The 15,069-nt window shown below is 40.8% G+C and overlaps 1 protein-coding gene across 1 annotated transcript in view; it reads right to left on the bottom strand.

Moving 5' to 3' along the window:
* Positions 1 to 15,069, bottom strand: part of DOCK3 (dedicator of cytokinesis 3) — a 185,528-nt gene that overhangs the window by 17,032 nt on the left and 153,427 nt on the right. The window contains exons 39-47 of the mRNA XM_041426040.1: positions 11,537 to 11,623; positions 9,843 to 9,947; positions 5,886 to 6,027; positions 5,027 to 5,193; positions 4,410 to 4,496; positions 3,772 to 3,951; positions 2,710 to 2,793; positions 1,341 to 1,457; positions 813 to 934 (exon numbers count right to left, since the gene is read on the bottom strand). Coding sequence (XP_041281974.1) covers positions 813 to 934; positions 1,341 to 1,457; positions 2,710 to 2,793; positions 3,772 to 3,951; positions 4,410 to 4,496; positions 5,027 to 5,193; positions 5,886 to 6,027; positions 9,843 to 9,947; positions 11,537 to 11,623 — 1,091 coding nt within the window. The remainder of the gene's footprint in view (positions 1 to 812; positions 935 to 1,340; positions 1,458 to 2,709; positions 2,794 to 3,771; positions 3,952 to 4,409; positions 4,497 to 5,026; positions 5,194 to 5,885; positions 6,028 to 9,842; positions 9,948 to 11,536; positions 11,624 to 15,069) is intronic.

The following is a 15,069-nucleotide window of genomic DNA, read 5'->3' as shown; positions in this document are numbered from 1 at the left end:
CACTGTTTATCAACTGCTAAGCCATGGGAGCAGCATAAGCTACTCAGTTTTAATAGCATAAAGAATGTCACCATCCTGGATTCATGGACCAACTTTCCACAGCTTTTTATGTCAGCCTTTAAAACCAGCTAAAATATAGTGACCCAATAAGAAAAATAAACACAGAAGAGCAATTAGCATTTTCAAATAAGCAATGTTGGCTGGATATAAAAAACACTATTTTGTCCTTGTATGTTTATCCTCTGTCATTAGCTCAGATTTAATATATGGGCATTCAGTTTGAAAAAGCATCACAGGGTCATTTTTTGATGTACTGATCAAAACACCGTGGCAGCCTTTCTTGTATTTGGCTTCTGATTTGATCAGAATTATAAAAATAATGATGTTAACAATTTTGATCCTTCAAAATGGGTACATATTGAGTTGGGTTCTAAAACAAGCCATACAATTTTCCTTTATGATAGATAAGGACACAGTTATTTGCTCTTGGTGCAACAGAAGTAGGAGAGGTTGGGATCTCTGAAATCAGATTGAGTCTGGAGAACTGAGTAGCGCATTTGTGTTTCTGCCGCCACAGTAAGTAAAGTGATGGAATCACACCTGGAGGTGTTCAGCATTTGCTGCAAGTTGGATTTCTCAACTTCCTTATTCCAATTCTCCAACTTCAATAATTATCGCTGAATGAAGACAAAAGGCACTTGTGCCTGAACTCGTGCTGCCCCTCCTGCAGTACTGCTAAGCTCTCCTCAGCTCCTGGAAGCCTGGTGGCACAGCGTGCAGGGCCCCTGGCGTTTGGGAGGAAGAGGGCTTACCTGTGTCGATGCAGCAGCTTGATGCTCTCCGGGCTCATGGGGCCGTGCGACACCAGCACGTTGCTGCGGGGGGTGCTGGAGCCAGAACAGGCCGGGCTCAGCTTATCCAAACCAGGCAGCTCCTGCAGGGCAAACACACTGCAGCTGAGTCACTCATGGAAAACTGCAAGTTTTCTTCATTCGTGCTACTTCCAGTTATGGGACTTCTTTTGAAGAGAACGTCCAACACCTCCTGGTAATCTTCCTCTGTCTTACATAATTTTCTGCTATGTGAAATAGCAACTGAAAATTAAGCTTTACAGTTGATAAAGTTTGTGATACAACAAACAACACACAAATATTAACAATTCTTGCTGAAAGGCCAAGTTAACATATTTTCTACAACTGCCTTCTTGCACAAAAATCAAGAATTCCTTTGGTAATTTGGCAGTCCAGTAGGTTCAGTCAATGCTGTATCAGCCTAGTTCTTTGCAGGTGACAGATATTTAATCATATAATTCAAAAATGGAAAAGTGACTGTTGGCTTACATGGTACAGACTGGATCGCATCATCTGGAACTGATCTATCAGTTTCTTATGCAGGGGACGCATTTCGGGATGTACAAATTTCTCATGGACTGCCAGACCCACTCCTAGGACATGTACCTGTGAAAAAGAAAATGCAACATCAGAAACCCAAATAAATTGTGTCTACGAGAGAGAGCAGAAGCCTGTCCTGCAGTTCTGGCAATGTGCAAGGAATATGCCACTGTCCATTACAAGACTGCTGGTAATTAAGCAAGCCTTGGAGTCCTGGCAAGTTCATACTACTCCAACAAGTATTTAAGTGTGAGACAAGTACATTTGTGTCACGTTGCATTGCTTTTCTTAAGTGATAACTGCAAAAAAAAAAGCAGCTAGATTCTCTCTGCAGAGTGAACAGCATTATGCCCTCACACAGATAATGCCCTGCGACAAAAACTCCTCCCAGTGCCAGGGTCTGAGCTGCCAGCAGAGACTTCTAAAAGGAGTTTCTGATAATTGAGACGAACAGCAGCAGTGTGGCACATGCAGTCACTCCTCCTGTTCCTCATTAGTTACTTCTAAAGGTCACTTTTTCAAAGGTCAAACATATAATATTAATGATTGAATGAGATTATATAAGGTCTCAGATGAAAGAAAATAGCAATGATAGGAGGCTTAAGATGTATGTAATTCCCTACATGATCCAAAGTCTGTACAAACAATAACTAATTAATCTTCAAATATCTCCTGAGGATTGAAGGGAGATAAGCATTATTTTACAGATGGGGAATCTCAAATGCAATTCAGTGATTTGTTGAAGAACAAGCCTAGTAGCTCTATTCAGATTTGGGCACATTGTTTAATGGGGTATATCTTTCCAAACTTTCAGTTAAGAGGGATGTGATTATCTGATTTCATTTCCATCAAAGCATCCCGCAGCTTTATCTACCAAGATGTTTCAAGGAGACACTATGGAAAAATAAAACTGCAGATAACATAAATAGGCATTAAGTTTTCATATGTGGCTCTGCCACTTTAATCTCAAGCCTGACCTGTCCTGCCTCCGATTATCTTTGAAATTTGCTAGGAAGACATAGTTCAAAATGCCAAAAATGAATGGCAGGCTTGAAATGCAGCAAGATGTCTGTTGGGTAATAAATGTAGAAAACAAAATTAATGTACTTTCAGCTGAACTTCACCTCACATCCCGTAAGGTGAGTGACTTGTCATAATTGCCTTGCCCACTTCCCTCTTGTTTTTTGTTTGAATGTATTTAGATCTCCTGTACCAAAAATCTTTGCTTCTGAATGAATCACTTGCATCTGATGTTTAGACTGACTGCTGATGAATCCAGACAATATAGCAATGTTCTTCTACACCTGAAAAATAGTACCTGCTCCTGCATGAGTTCCTTGAGCTGGGTGATCTTCTCTGCGTCTCCGGGGTGCTTTGTGATATAATCCTTATCAAAAAAGGCCTGCAGGAAGAGGAGAAAAAAAGTGCCTTTTGCTTATGGGAAGGTGCTTCCCCATGAAAAGATGAAAGGAAAAGGTCCAAAAGTCTTAGGAAAACAAAAAATATATTAAGGTAACAGCAGAGCTTAATTTTATTGTTTTTTAGCTCTCTGGGATGCAGAGAAAATGGGCTTGGCAGCTGAAACGATTCTGTTGAATCATGACTCTGACCAAGTTTCCCCCTGTGTCAGTGATGAGCAATACCACTAAGCCTTGTATCTTCCAGTTATTTGAATTTTATAGTTTCCTTCACATAACTGCCTAAAGCTAAAGGAATTTAGTGAGTAAATTGGCAACTAATGTAAAGCCTGAAGAGCATTCTCTCCATGGCTCCGCTGTGAAGACTCATCCCAAACCCCTGAACCACTGCTGCAATTTTTCAGTATTTTACCCTAAACCTACCTTTTGCAATGCTCAGTTTAAGTAACAGCTTGCCAGACATTATGCAGGATAATGCTGGATATTGTATTTAACATCATTTTAGTTCTACAGCAAGTCTGAAATTAGCCCATCAGCAAAGATAATGGTTCAATAGCATGAATTAGTGGTTTTTCCTGATTCCAAACCTAATCAGTCACCACCAGTCCCACAGCCTCTACCTCTATTGCAAAATGAATTTATAATGTAAGCAGTATTAAAAAAAAGCTGCTTCACTGTTTTACCTGCCAAGTGAGGATTTCCAGATAAGCCAAGTGTCATCTGTGAGAAACCCTGCTGTTACCTGTACCTATTTCCAAGTGAGATCCCAGCTCCACCCTGGAGCCTCCTTGCATGTGGCTATGCAAGCACTGATGCAGAAAAACCAAGCAGGGGGTGTAACCCCATCTTTGGATAATGCACATGAGAATTTCTTATCTTATTAAGCCATATTATCATTGAAACAGAAATGCAAATAAAACTGAGGAAGGGTGATACTCAATGGGAAGCAAAGCCTGGCTCACCTCCTGGTACCGCGCAATTCCCCCGTTAACGGCGGCATCAATCACTCCGTTCAGACACATGCTGAGAAGATTAATGTTGCCATGCATTTGTTTATGCTGGTACTGGCTTATCAGTGTCCTCAGCTCCTGGTTTTTGTTCTCAACCACTTGAATAGCATTTTCCAAAGGACTTACTTCAACCTCAAAAGCAATAAAATATACTTTAATTCTGTGGACACTTCACTGAGATTTATTATCTTCCTTGTAATAAAATGGTACTCCAGGATTGTTCAGTGAGCTCCCTTCACTTCTACTGCTTTGTACAAAATTTGCTACATTAACAAACTGCACTGTTGGCAGTGCTGGATTTCAGGTCACTTGGTTGCAATAATAGATGTCTTTCTGTATACTGAAGACATGGCAGCAATGCAATTATTCCATCCTTTTGGCACTGTCTCCATTATACTATTAGCTAATACAATTCCCCTGGTTACATTCAGCCATTATTTAGATGAAGTGGTAGAAAAAGGATGTATTTAACTCTTGGTAAACACCATTTTAAACTGCAAGATTTCAGCCCAATGAGTTCTAAGCTGCCTATTGCATGTCCTCAGTAAGTCATCATTTCGACCCCCAGTTACAGGAATTATAAATGTTACCAGTTCTCTTCTCTCCACTTCAAACCAGCGAGAGATCCCAGGCAAACTGTGAGTCAGGGTCAGAGTGGTGCGTTCAATCCACAAGCTCTGCAAGGAGTAATTGAGGCTGTGAGGAACAGTGAGTCACAACCACATCCTCTGTACTCTTACTACAAGTGCGAAGGGGGCAAGGCTCAGAAAATAATGCATTAAACTCCTGAGCATTCATTCTGTACAAGGTCTTCCTGAAAGTCACTTAAACAACAAACCAGGAATTCAGTAAGCTTGAAACAACACATTCAACATTTCTATTATTTTTTTTAAGTTGTCCAATCACCAGTTGTGTCATGGGACCCAAAAAGACATTGTAGACCTATGTGTCAGTAATAAAAAAGAAGTCCAGCCAAACAAACAGTGTCTGGGCACTAAAATAATTCACCTTTAAACTGGACAATGCTTTAAGCAGGTCAGAACTCAACAATATTCAATCAGACCACGGACTTAACCTGTTACTTGAGTTACTGTAGTATCTTTGGCTATGAAACCAGGAGCTAAAAGGGTCTATCTGCATAACATAAGAAGACAGTATTCACCTTGAAGAGATGAACACTTAAACACGGCTTCTTTGCTACTTCTACCTTAAATTCGTTCTCCTTGTCCTTGGGGCCCTTGTGGAAGGGTCTGTCGTAGCGGAACTTGCGGATGTTGTTGACGCGGTAAAAGCTCTTGATGCGATCAGGGACTCGGTCCATTTGCAGCACGTCTATGTTGTCTGGGATGGGAGTCACTGCATAGATCTGCAAATCTGGTAATTGTGCAGTCAAAGAAAGCTTTATCCATGTGTTAGGAAAGACAAATAGGAAACAGCAACCCACACAGGAGGCTCCATTTGGTGACAGAGACATTACGGTTCAAATCCCGCACAGGATCCACGCTGTTCTCTCAGAAGCCAAATAGCGCGGGTTCCATGACTAAGCTCTGCAAAGTCCCTGCAGTCCCCTTAAATGTGATGTGGTTCAGTCCTTAAATGCACTGAGCATTGTACAGGTGACCACTGAGAAGAATGAGATTCAAAGCCTTGGGTATAAAAAGGTTCAACAGTTTTAAAGAAAGGGAAATTGCAAAAAAGTAAAATACTGATGTAAGAAAAATAAGCAGAATAGAAAATAGAGCTTTGGAACTAGTATCTGTTCCCAAAAATATATTGGCCAAGAGAAGGTATCAGGAATACTCCTAAGGACACACAGTATGTGTGATGCCAGTGCTGTTGGTAAAGCATTAAAACATGGATATGACCAAGCACAGCCCTTTCTCTTCTACATGGAACATGACCTGCACTACTCCCTGAATAAAAAGTCCCCGCTCTTTCCAACATCACGTCGCATAACAAACCAGTTACTGTCTGCTGCAGACAAGGTTTGGTATTGTCCATATCCAGCTCTACCTCTGGGCTCTGCCCCAGCTCCAGGGAGAGTTTACCCTTTCACAGAAGGATACACTGGGCATCACACTGCAATATGGAGTCATCAGGGTGGTTTGGGTGCTGCATTGCGATGGCCTGGGGGAACTCGCTCAGCATCCTCTGCTGGAAGGCTTCCAGCCTCTCATAGTCGTGGCCCCTACACACATATTCTTTGTTCTGCAAGAAGGACATAATTATAAGCATAAATTAGTGTCCTTAAAAGTAATTTAAATTCTATTGACTTCTGTCTCACTTTAAATGTTACTTCAAAACCAAAGGTAAATGACAGTGGCAATATGCTAATGTGAAAGTAGATGTATTTTATCACTTCCTTTTTCTTTACAACGTATTTCATGATGAAGCAATGAATAAGGAGACTATTCCACTGATCTCTGAACAGCACAATGCCTCTGATTCAGGCACACCCAGCATTCAGTCTTGTGGTCCCTTCTTACCTGCTTTTCAGAAAAGGCACTAGTTTTAGTTGGACTATATTGAAATGTATCAACTAAAACTTAAGTCACCAGCTTGGCTGTTCTACACTGGGAAAGCTGCTGTCAAATACAGTTTATACCAGATGGATAAAAGTCCTGAGGTTCTGATAGAACAGAGGGAGAAATATGTTTATCATTTTATCAGTTCTCCTTAGAGAGAAGTTGCAACAAACTATTCACAAAAATGGCTGTTTAATCACTGCTGTATTATCACAGCCACACAACCCAGCCCTGATGGTGATGAACAATACAAGCTCAGGAACTCCCCTGTTAATAGTACAGTAATACAGAAAAGCTTTACCAAGAATTCTCAGTGGCCACTTAACAAATTCCCCTTCAGCCTTAAAAGCACTTTCCTCTTGATGAACAAAATTTCATTTCTGCTAATAATGGAAAGCTGCATTTAGATGACTCTTGAGGCATTAAACCACTGGTGCAGAGTTCTTGGATGTTTTTGAGCTATCTCTTAACTCCAAACAGCACGATACAGGATTTCCAAATTCCTCAGTGTCAGGAAGGTTGTATTCCAGTGTCTTAACCCTCACAAACCACAATTTTCATCAGTATTAAGATCTCCTAGTGCAAGACAAATCAAAGTAGGCAAATTCTCTAATTTTGGTAGTTTGAACTCTCATACACATAATAACTAGAAGAACAGGGAGGGTTTTCACCTTCATAAAACAATTTAAAAATTTAATAAACAAGAACAGCCTTTTATTTCTTGCATTTAGAGGCTGCAGTATATTCAATAATGTGTTTTTAATTGCTCTGGAAAAGGGATGTGGCCAAGCAATTCTTGATCTGGGTAGCAAAATCGAAGGGAAAGTAGCAAAACCACAGCCAAGGAATTCAGTTATCTCTGGCTTTGCATTTCAACTTTATGGAAAGGATCTCCTGCTCTGGCTGTGACATGTGTCACTTTGTATGCATCAGTCACAGCAACCAATGCACTGGGAGAAGAATCACATGATGAATCTTGACAGTTCAGTCTGTAATGCTCAAACTTTGCAGCTATTAGTACATTTGGAGTGAGCCCATGTTTGAAGGTGAATCTCTTCATGACACTTACTGCTTTCTCTGTTTTAGCTTTTGATTGCAGCAATCTAGAAAACTGTAAGCCTATAAATAAAGTTATTGTGATTCTAAAAATAATGCCCTGAAAACACCTCAAAGCTAAATTTAATAAGACTTCAGACAGATGCCAGCACAAGATCTCAAAACATGGCTTGTCAGGCCTTACTTGAACTTCTGGTAGATGGAAGATATGGACAGCTATAATTTAAATTTACTTATGTAGAAAGGCTAGAAATAGATGCAGAATACATAGAAACATGAACAATGACTTTTCTAGACAAAGGGTCTTCAAAAATCAAAGATATAGAAAGAAGTGGTTCTTTTCTGTCTTAAGCTATACAGCAATAGAAAAATACATGAGAAAAGGACTTGGAGTTATTTGATCACTTTAAATCACTCCCGTATCCATTTGAAGATTTTAAATCCATGTAAATCTTTTTCTTCTCTAGAATAGCTGCTTCCAATCTCTTTACAGTGTGATCCATGCTGATGTGACTGCTAATGGGCTTAGTCTGTGCTCCACAATGTGTGTGCTGTATGGATCATTAGGGAGAGAAAGGAGGAGGATGACTTTTAATGAGATTGCTACATTAGTAATCTGCTATCAGAAGTACTGCTACCAAATATAATTGCAGAATTAACAAGGATTATAATTATGTACGCTCGTGTTCGCTGGTAATTTCTCCAGCCAAGGATCCACATTGTTACAGCACTTTGCAAAGAGTCAGGGCTGAGCACAGGAAGCTCAAGCAGTGTCAAACACCTTGGCCATGCAGGATCCCAGGTAAAAGTGAGGATACACAAGATAAAAAGATAAGCTCCAGTCACTGACAGTACTTCAGATGTAGGAATGCTTGTGTGCCCTGGTGACTGTGTTGTCACTCACTTGCTGAAATATTTGTTGTTAGATATAAAAAACAGGAATTGTCAGTTTTCTCTGGAGATCTTCATGGAGCAGCTCTGGATTCACACTGCAGCACCCATCCTTTCTTTGGATTCCTTTGCAGGGGTCTTCTACACACTGCTGCTGGCTGCTGCATTCTAAATTGTGTGAGGAGCAGCTGAGGGAGGAGGGGCTCAGACTGGAGAAAAGGAGGCTCAGGGGGATCCTTCTCACCCTCTACAACTCCCTGATAGGAAGTGGTAGCCAGGTGGGGGTCAGGCTCTACTACCAGGGGACAAGGAATAGGAGGAGAAGAAACTGCCCCGAGCTGCACCAGGGGACATTCAGGCTGGACATCAGGAAATATGTCTTTGTGGAAAGGGTTGTCAGGCATTGGAAGGGGCTGCCCAGAGGGGTGATGAAGTCACCATCCCTGGAGGTGTTAAGAAACAACTGGACATAGCACTTGGTGCCATGGTCTGGTTGACAAGGTGGTGATTGGTCAAAAGTTGGATTGATGATCTTGGAGGTCTTTTCCAGCCTAAATGATTCTGTGATTCTTTAATTCTGGCACTGTTCACCTTCAAATAACATGAAACCATCACCCTTTATGCACTGGTATTTCTTCTCCTTGACTAATTTCAACTTGCCTTTATTACCCCTGCCTGAGTTTATATTGAAAGACTATAATTAAACCCCAGTGTTGAAATCCTTGTTAAAAAAACCAACAACTTCATAATCAGAGAGGAGTATAAGAGGGCAGCTCTCAAAATGGCTTGGCTTTGTATGACTTGATCCTGTGTACCTCAATTGGTGCCACCTCTTGTTAAACCATTCCTTCAAAGAGAACACAAACCACGCACCTCCAGTCCTTGAAAGCTTCCAGTTACCTTGTCCTGTCACATTCGATGGCATCTGCCATCAATTCGCAGGCAGCTCTTGGAGCACTTGTCAGATTGTATTCCTTCCTTGCTCTAAACTAGCAACAAGACATTGTATAAACAAATACCCATTTAAAGTTTGATTCCTCATTCGGAAGAGAAGAAAATTTCACTTCTTAAATGGGTTGGTACACCAGCAGACAATGAGCTCCAAGTGAGGACGTGTCCAAAGAAGCTGTTTGGCTTTTGTCAAAGAGAGGAAATTTTCTCTTGAACAGAGCATAAGAGTCATCAGGCTGGGATTAGAATTCTGTCAAGTGAGACTTTTTTTAAAGTGTGATAATTTGAGATGATGAAAATTAGTTGTAATGACCCAACATTGCTGCAATACAGCATTTTGCTTAATATAGAGGCAGTTTGTGCTGCATCTGCAGATCATCAAAAATTCACAGTGGCATGAGTCAAATTTGTGATCTCTGTTCCCAAGAACATTCCCAGTGGACCGTGTCCTTCAGTTCAGCCAGAAAACTGTTTTTATTTGTGCAGGCATAAAAAAATATGCTGAATACTAGACATCATATCTCCAAAACAAAAATACAAAGCCTTAACAGCTACTCTGAGCCTGGCCACTTTGTCGCATCCTGTATAAGTCTGGCTTACCCGCAGGAAAAATGGGAATTTTCGACCATAAAAACCAACTCTGAAAAACTCCGGTTCTAAGCGCTGCTGTTCCATGATATTGTCATAATAGGTAGCTTCCATTTTCTGTGGAAGAAAGAGATAGCTGCTGTCAGACCCTTAAAGCTGCACTTAAAACATTAACATCTCAAGACTCATTAAAAAATCACATTACTCTTTTACCCCCGTGATTTTTTATGAAAAGACCAAAATTCTGTTAAAGATTAAAATTATTAATTAAACCAGTCTACATAGTGGAACAGATTAGAATATCACCATACCCATTTTACATTTTGGAAGATGACATATTAATTTTTCCTGGTTTATCTTATTTTAAATTAAACAGGTCTGGCATGTAATTTTCTTTGCATTGGAGAATTAATGGCAAAGCTGAGATTAAGATCCACGTTGCCTGGCTCACAGTGTCCCATTCTCTCCTACAGATCAAAATCCATACCACTGCCTGGAAAATCACACCTAATTGGGTTTGCCTTAATTGAGTTGAGTGGCACAAAAAAGGATAAAACAAAATTAAATCCACAGCTCTGTGCACCAGAAGGTTTAACATGGAAGAAAAAAGTGGTTGGAAGGAGGAAAAGACTTTTTTTCTAGTTCCAATAAACAGTTTTGTGGAATTGTGCCAACAAAGATGAAGAGTGGGATTTCCAGACCCTTTGGCAAACTGAACCTCAGTTGAAAGGCTCACAGGAATTTCACTGTACCAAAAGGTGACTCTTCAAGGAGAAGAACCAGTTGGACACCATTGCTTCCACTGCAAGGAACTCTAACTTGCAATATTGAATCCTGTTTGTGGTCAGCTCCCACAAACATTAACTCCCTTTCCAGGAAGGAGAAGGTCCCAAAGTCATTGCAGGAAGCATCCAGGAAGGTGGTGGTGATGTGAATGGCACAGAGAGTGCACAGCCAAACTGGTCATGTGCTCTCTTTGGGGCCACTTCAGAGAAAACAGGTTCTTCAGAAGTGCTGTTTATCAGACCTTGTTAGACAGGTGTCTTCAGATAAAAATAAACTGGACTTTTTAGAAAGAGAATCTAAACCACTGTGTATATCCATGCAGCATAAATCTCAAATTTGGATACATGTATGCTATCCCAGGGGACAGGAGGAGATGAACTATTTTCACATTTAGAAAGTTTTTAAATAACAACAGGAACTTCAGCTTTTTCTGATTAAAGCATGATGCTGTAATGTGCCCTGATTTCATCACGTGTTTGGTTGTACCAGAGGATCAGATCCCTGTAAACTGGTAAGAACGCCATGAACATTTGTCTTCTTCATTCTCTCTCTCGTTCATCTTATCTCACTGAGGCACAAGCTGTCCTTGATTCTTTTGGAATTAAAATGAAATATGTATTAAAAATTAGGATATTTTATGCAAAAATAGATGTAAATATGCCATTTCAATAGCAAGCCCAGCTCCTGTGTGTGTATGCTGTCTTCATATACTCACAGGATTTTACTGCTACCAGACTCTGGAATTATTTCAGTGGACCTACAAAGTCATCAATATGAATCAATGGCAAGGAGTCTCAGTGAATGCATGGAGCTCTATAAGGAATGTGATTATATTTAAATTCAGAATGCTCTGACAGGAGAGCAGAATGCTCTGGGGAATGAGGGAAGAGTCTGCAAGGAGAGAAAGCTCTGCCACTTACCCGGATCCAGCTGAGGCTCTGGTAATCATAGAGGCTCTCGTACTGGATGGCCAGTTCTCGGCACAGCGGGATGCCGAACTCCCAGCTCTGCGGGGCCAAAGCAAATCACACTCACAGCAAACACAATGCTACTGCCAGCTCAGCTGAGAGCAATATGGAAACTCGGTTCTGGGAACTCATTTGGTATGAAATGGCAGAGATTAGATGTGAAAATGCAATGCGGTGAAACCATTTCCATTAAATAGCAGATCAATTCCTCCTAAAAGATGGGAACAGAGGCATATGTTCCGTGGAAATTACACACACATACTGCTTGTTCTCACTGTTCATTTATGAGACTGGGAACTTATCTGGAGAAAGATAATAAAACTAACAATTTTTCTTTGTGCTAGACACCCCTTCAACCCACCCCCAACAGCTCCTTTGCTTCCTGTACTAGAACTCCCTGGAGTACACAGTTAGGGCTTGGCTCCCCAGCAAAGTGCTCCCCTTCCCAGGCTGCTCCTTCCCACTGAAAGCACAAACTGTCAGGCAGTGGGAACACTCCAATACACATAACATCCTCAGAACTGACCTGCATTACTGCAGTGAATCAATACCCATAATTCAGAAAGCCACACTCATTTCTTCAGCTCCCAGTCCCACACAATGGATCTCTCCTAGCACACCATACTCATCATCCCAGAGGTCAGGAGGGACAGAGACCCACTTTGGGCACACCCACACTGAGAGAAAGACTCTCCTGTTATCTCAAGTGGCTTTTTGGAGTGCTCATTTTACACTGAAATCTCCTCTTCCATTACCTTTTATCTGCACACACTGGAAGCCTTTTAGGGGAGTTTAGGGCTGTTTCTTACCATGCTTATGGTAAAGATTTAGAACACCAAGGTCTCAGTTGAACCTTTACTGGATAAAGTTTTATTATGCATTACTGGGCTAATTTGCCAGTTGTTTTACATGGGACCCTGCTGTAGTGAAAACAAAATTGATGTGTGAGTTAAGACTATCACCTTACATTTTAAGAATATTAATAGCAATATTGTAAATTGTTGGAAAGAGTAATTAACAGCAATTATGTAAAATATTAGCACTGAATATGGAAACAGTTTTTCTGGTTACATGTACCTTCACCAAAAAAAAGTGAATCTCTACAGTTTCATTTAATTTGTGAGGCAGTTTACAGTGTTTCCCTTTAAGCCCACATTTGTAGTGTCTGTTCTCTCCTTACTACCACTTCCTTACTACAGCTCTTTAGCTTCATTTAATTACAAAAGCTTCAATAAAAACTTGCTAAATAAAATATTGTACAAGAATTAATTGGATATTCTGATAGTATTTGTAGTTTGGGAGAATGGGAGGCTTGAGATTTGTTTAGATCAAAGCAATAGACACAAGAGGAAAGGAACTGAAAGACCAGTTTCTTGACTACTTTGAACATCAGTGAGGTATTTGTGATTTCAAATTAACAGGAATTCTGCTGTGTGTTGTCAAAATCCATGACACACAAACTGATCCACTGAACTGAGATCAACCATAGTCAGTTAGGTGTTTGTATTTGCAAACTCAAACACCACTGCATTTTTTTATGGTTGCAACACATTTTTTACAGAGATACTATACATAGATTTTCAGTCCTCAGCTGATCTATGTTCACTTCTAAAACCTCTAGCCAGGAATAAATGGCTTTTTTCCCACAGAGAGTGTGAGCAGTCTTACTTCCAGATGGGATGCTGTGACTAAAGCCTACCTAACTCTCTAATCTCCCTTCTGGACAGAAGCAGAAATCTCACCAGCTGTTTTCCCTCCAGGTGATCTGAGGAATGTAACCTTTTCATGCTCCTTTTCTGATGTCAATTAAATTAACAACATGCAACCACATCTGATTTCTCTATATACTACCTCTTCTCATGTACCTTGATACCATTCCTGTCATCCTAACTCAGGCTCTCTCTTTGTTTCAGTTTCCACACCAAGAAATTCCACTGTGCTACCTGAGTACTCTGCAGATACAAGATGAGATAGAGAAATGAAGAAAAAACAATATACAGGTAACTTCCTGAAGAGAAAATGGTTTGTAGATATTTGAAAGGAAAAGGAATAAATGGATATCCAGGTCACTGGAGCTTCAATTTTAAAATCTGTGATGCTGTCAAGTAACATCTTCACAGTACAGATAATTAATATGTAATTCCATGTGACATGCAAATGTCACTTCCCTCTTCAAATAACTTCCTGATGTCTCCACTGGTAATTTTCCTCATTAGTGCTTTCTGTTTTGCTGACCTGTGATGTGTTTGCATGTTGTGTGTTACTTGAAAGCCACATTCACAGAGCATTTATTGCAGCTTGCTGCTATGGCACCAGCAACTCTCAGCTGACTGCACACAAAAGGGCACAGGTAGAGACAACCAACCCTTCTGAATGCCAGCCTTTATCTGCTCACATCCCAGTGTGCAGATTTCTTTTGGAAATGATTCCCATGAGGGTACACAAGAGAAATGATTTCAAGTGTTGGGTATGGAGCACATGATCAAAAGCTAAGTGCTTTGGGAACTCTGCTTTGGGTCTCTGTGTGCACTTGGCTGCACTAGGGAGAACAGACCCTGCAGTGCCAAGGTGGGAGCTGCTCAGAATTGTCAGTTAAACCCAGCAGTGAACTGGACAGAAAAGGGCTGTGTAGCTTTTGAGCTGTTGCTGTGCAGAACCACGATCAGTCGGGTTCAAACTGTTCCATTCAGGGATGTCTTCAACTAGAGAATTTATGAGTTTTAATGGTCAAAATTGTAACTGAGGGTTAAAAATATCTTCAATTTAAGTTATGTACTTGCACACACTGCCAGCTGAGCCACAAACCAATTCACAGCGTAGCAGAAATCAGCAGGAAGGGGCACATGACCAGTGAAGGCTAAAAGGGCTTGGGAACACCATGTTCCTTCCCAGCACAGGGCTGCTGCTGACGCTGCTGAGGGTGGGAGTTCTGCACCCACTGCAGCATCCCAGGCTGTGCCACTGGCATGTCACAAGACACCCTTGTGGGCAGTTTACCTCCCATTCTTGTCCAGAGAAAATTTCCCTATAAACAAATGCAGAATTTTTACAGCCTTTACACTCTGCCTTGACACCCTCATTTGGTGGAAGAGGCCAGGAGCAGCATGAAAAATGGAAATGCAACTGAAGGACAATAACAAATCCTGCTCTGAAGAACCTGAGGAGGAACCATCTCAGGATAGTGAAGAAAGAAGCTGTCAGACACAAGTAGAGGGAAGCAGGTTTCTTCCATTCCCTCAGCTGCTCCCTGTCACACAACAAGAGTGCTGAAAAGGAGGATTTGGCTTCTCAGCATCTTTCACTTCCATAGTCTGAGTGACATACACACTGCTTAAGTGGATTATTTAATCATTCAGCTACCATTTGTAATAAAGCAGGATTAAAACACAAATCAAGTAACTCCTAAAACATCCAGTGGGGAGAAAACCTCAAGAGGTTAACACTCTATAATCTGTTAGGAGTTTTATAGCCTAATTACATCAGTC

Source organism: Onychostruthus taczanowskii, unplaced genomic scaffold (assembly GCF_017590055.1).
Source record: "Onychostruthus taczanowskii isolate IOZ18803 unplaced genomic scaffold, ASM1759005v1 scaffold9, whole genome shotgun sequence".
In the NCBI taxonomy this organism is placed as follows: Eukaryota; Metazoa; Chordata; class Aves; order Passeriformes; family Passeridae; genus Onychostruthus; species Onychostruthus taczanowskii.
This window is presented reverse-complemented; position numbering and strand designations above follow the sequence as displayed.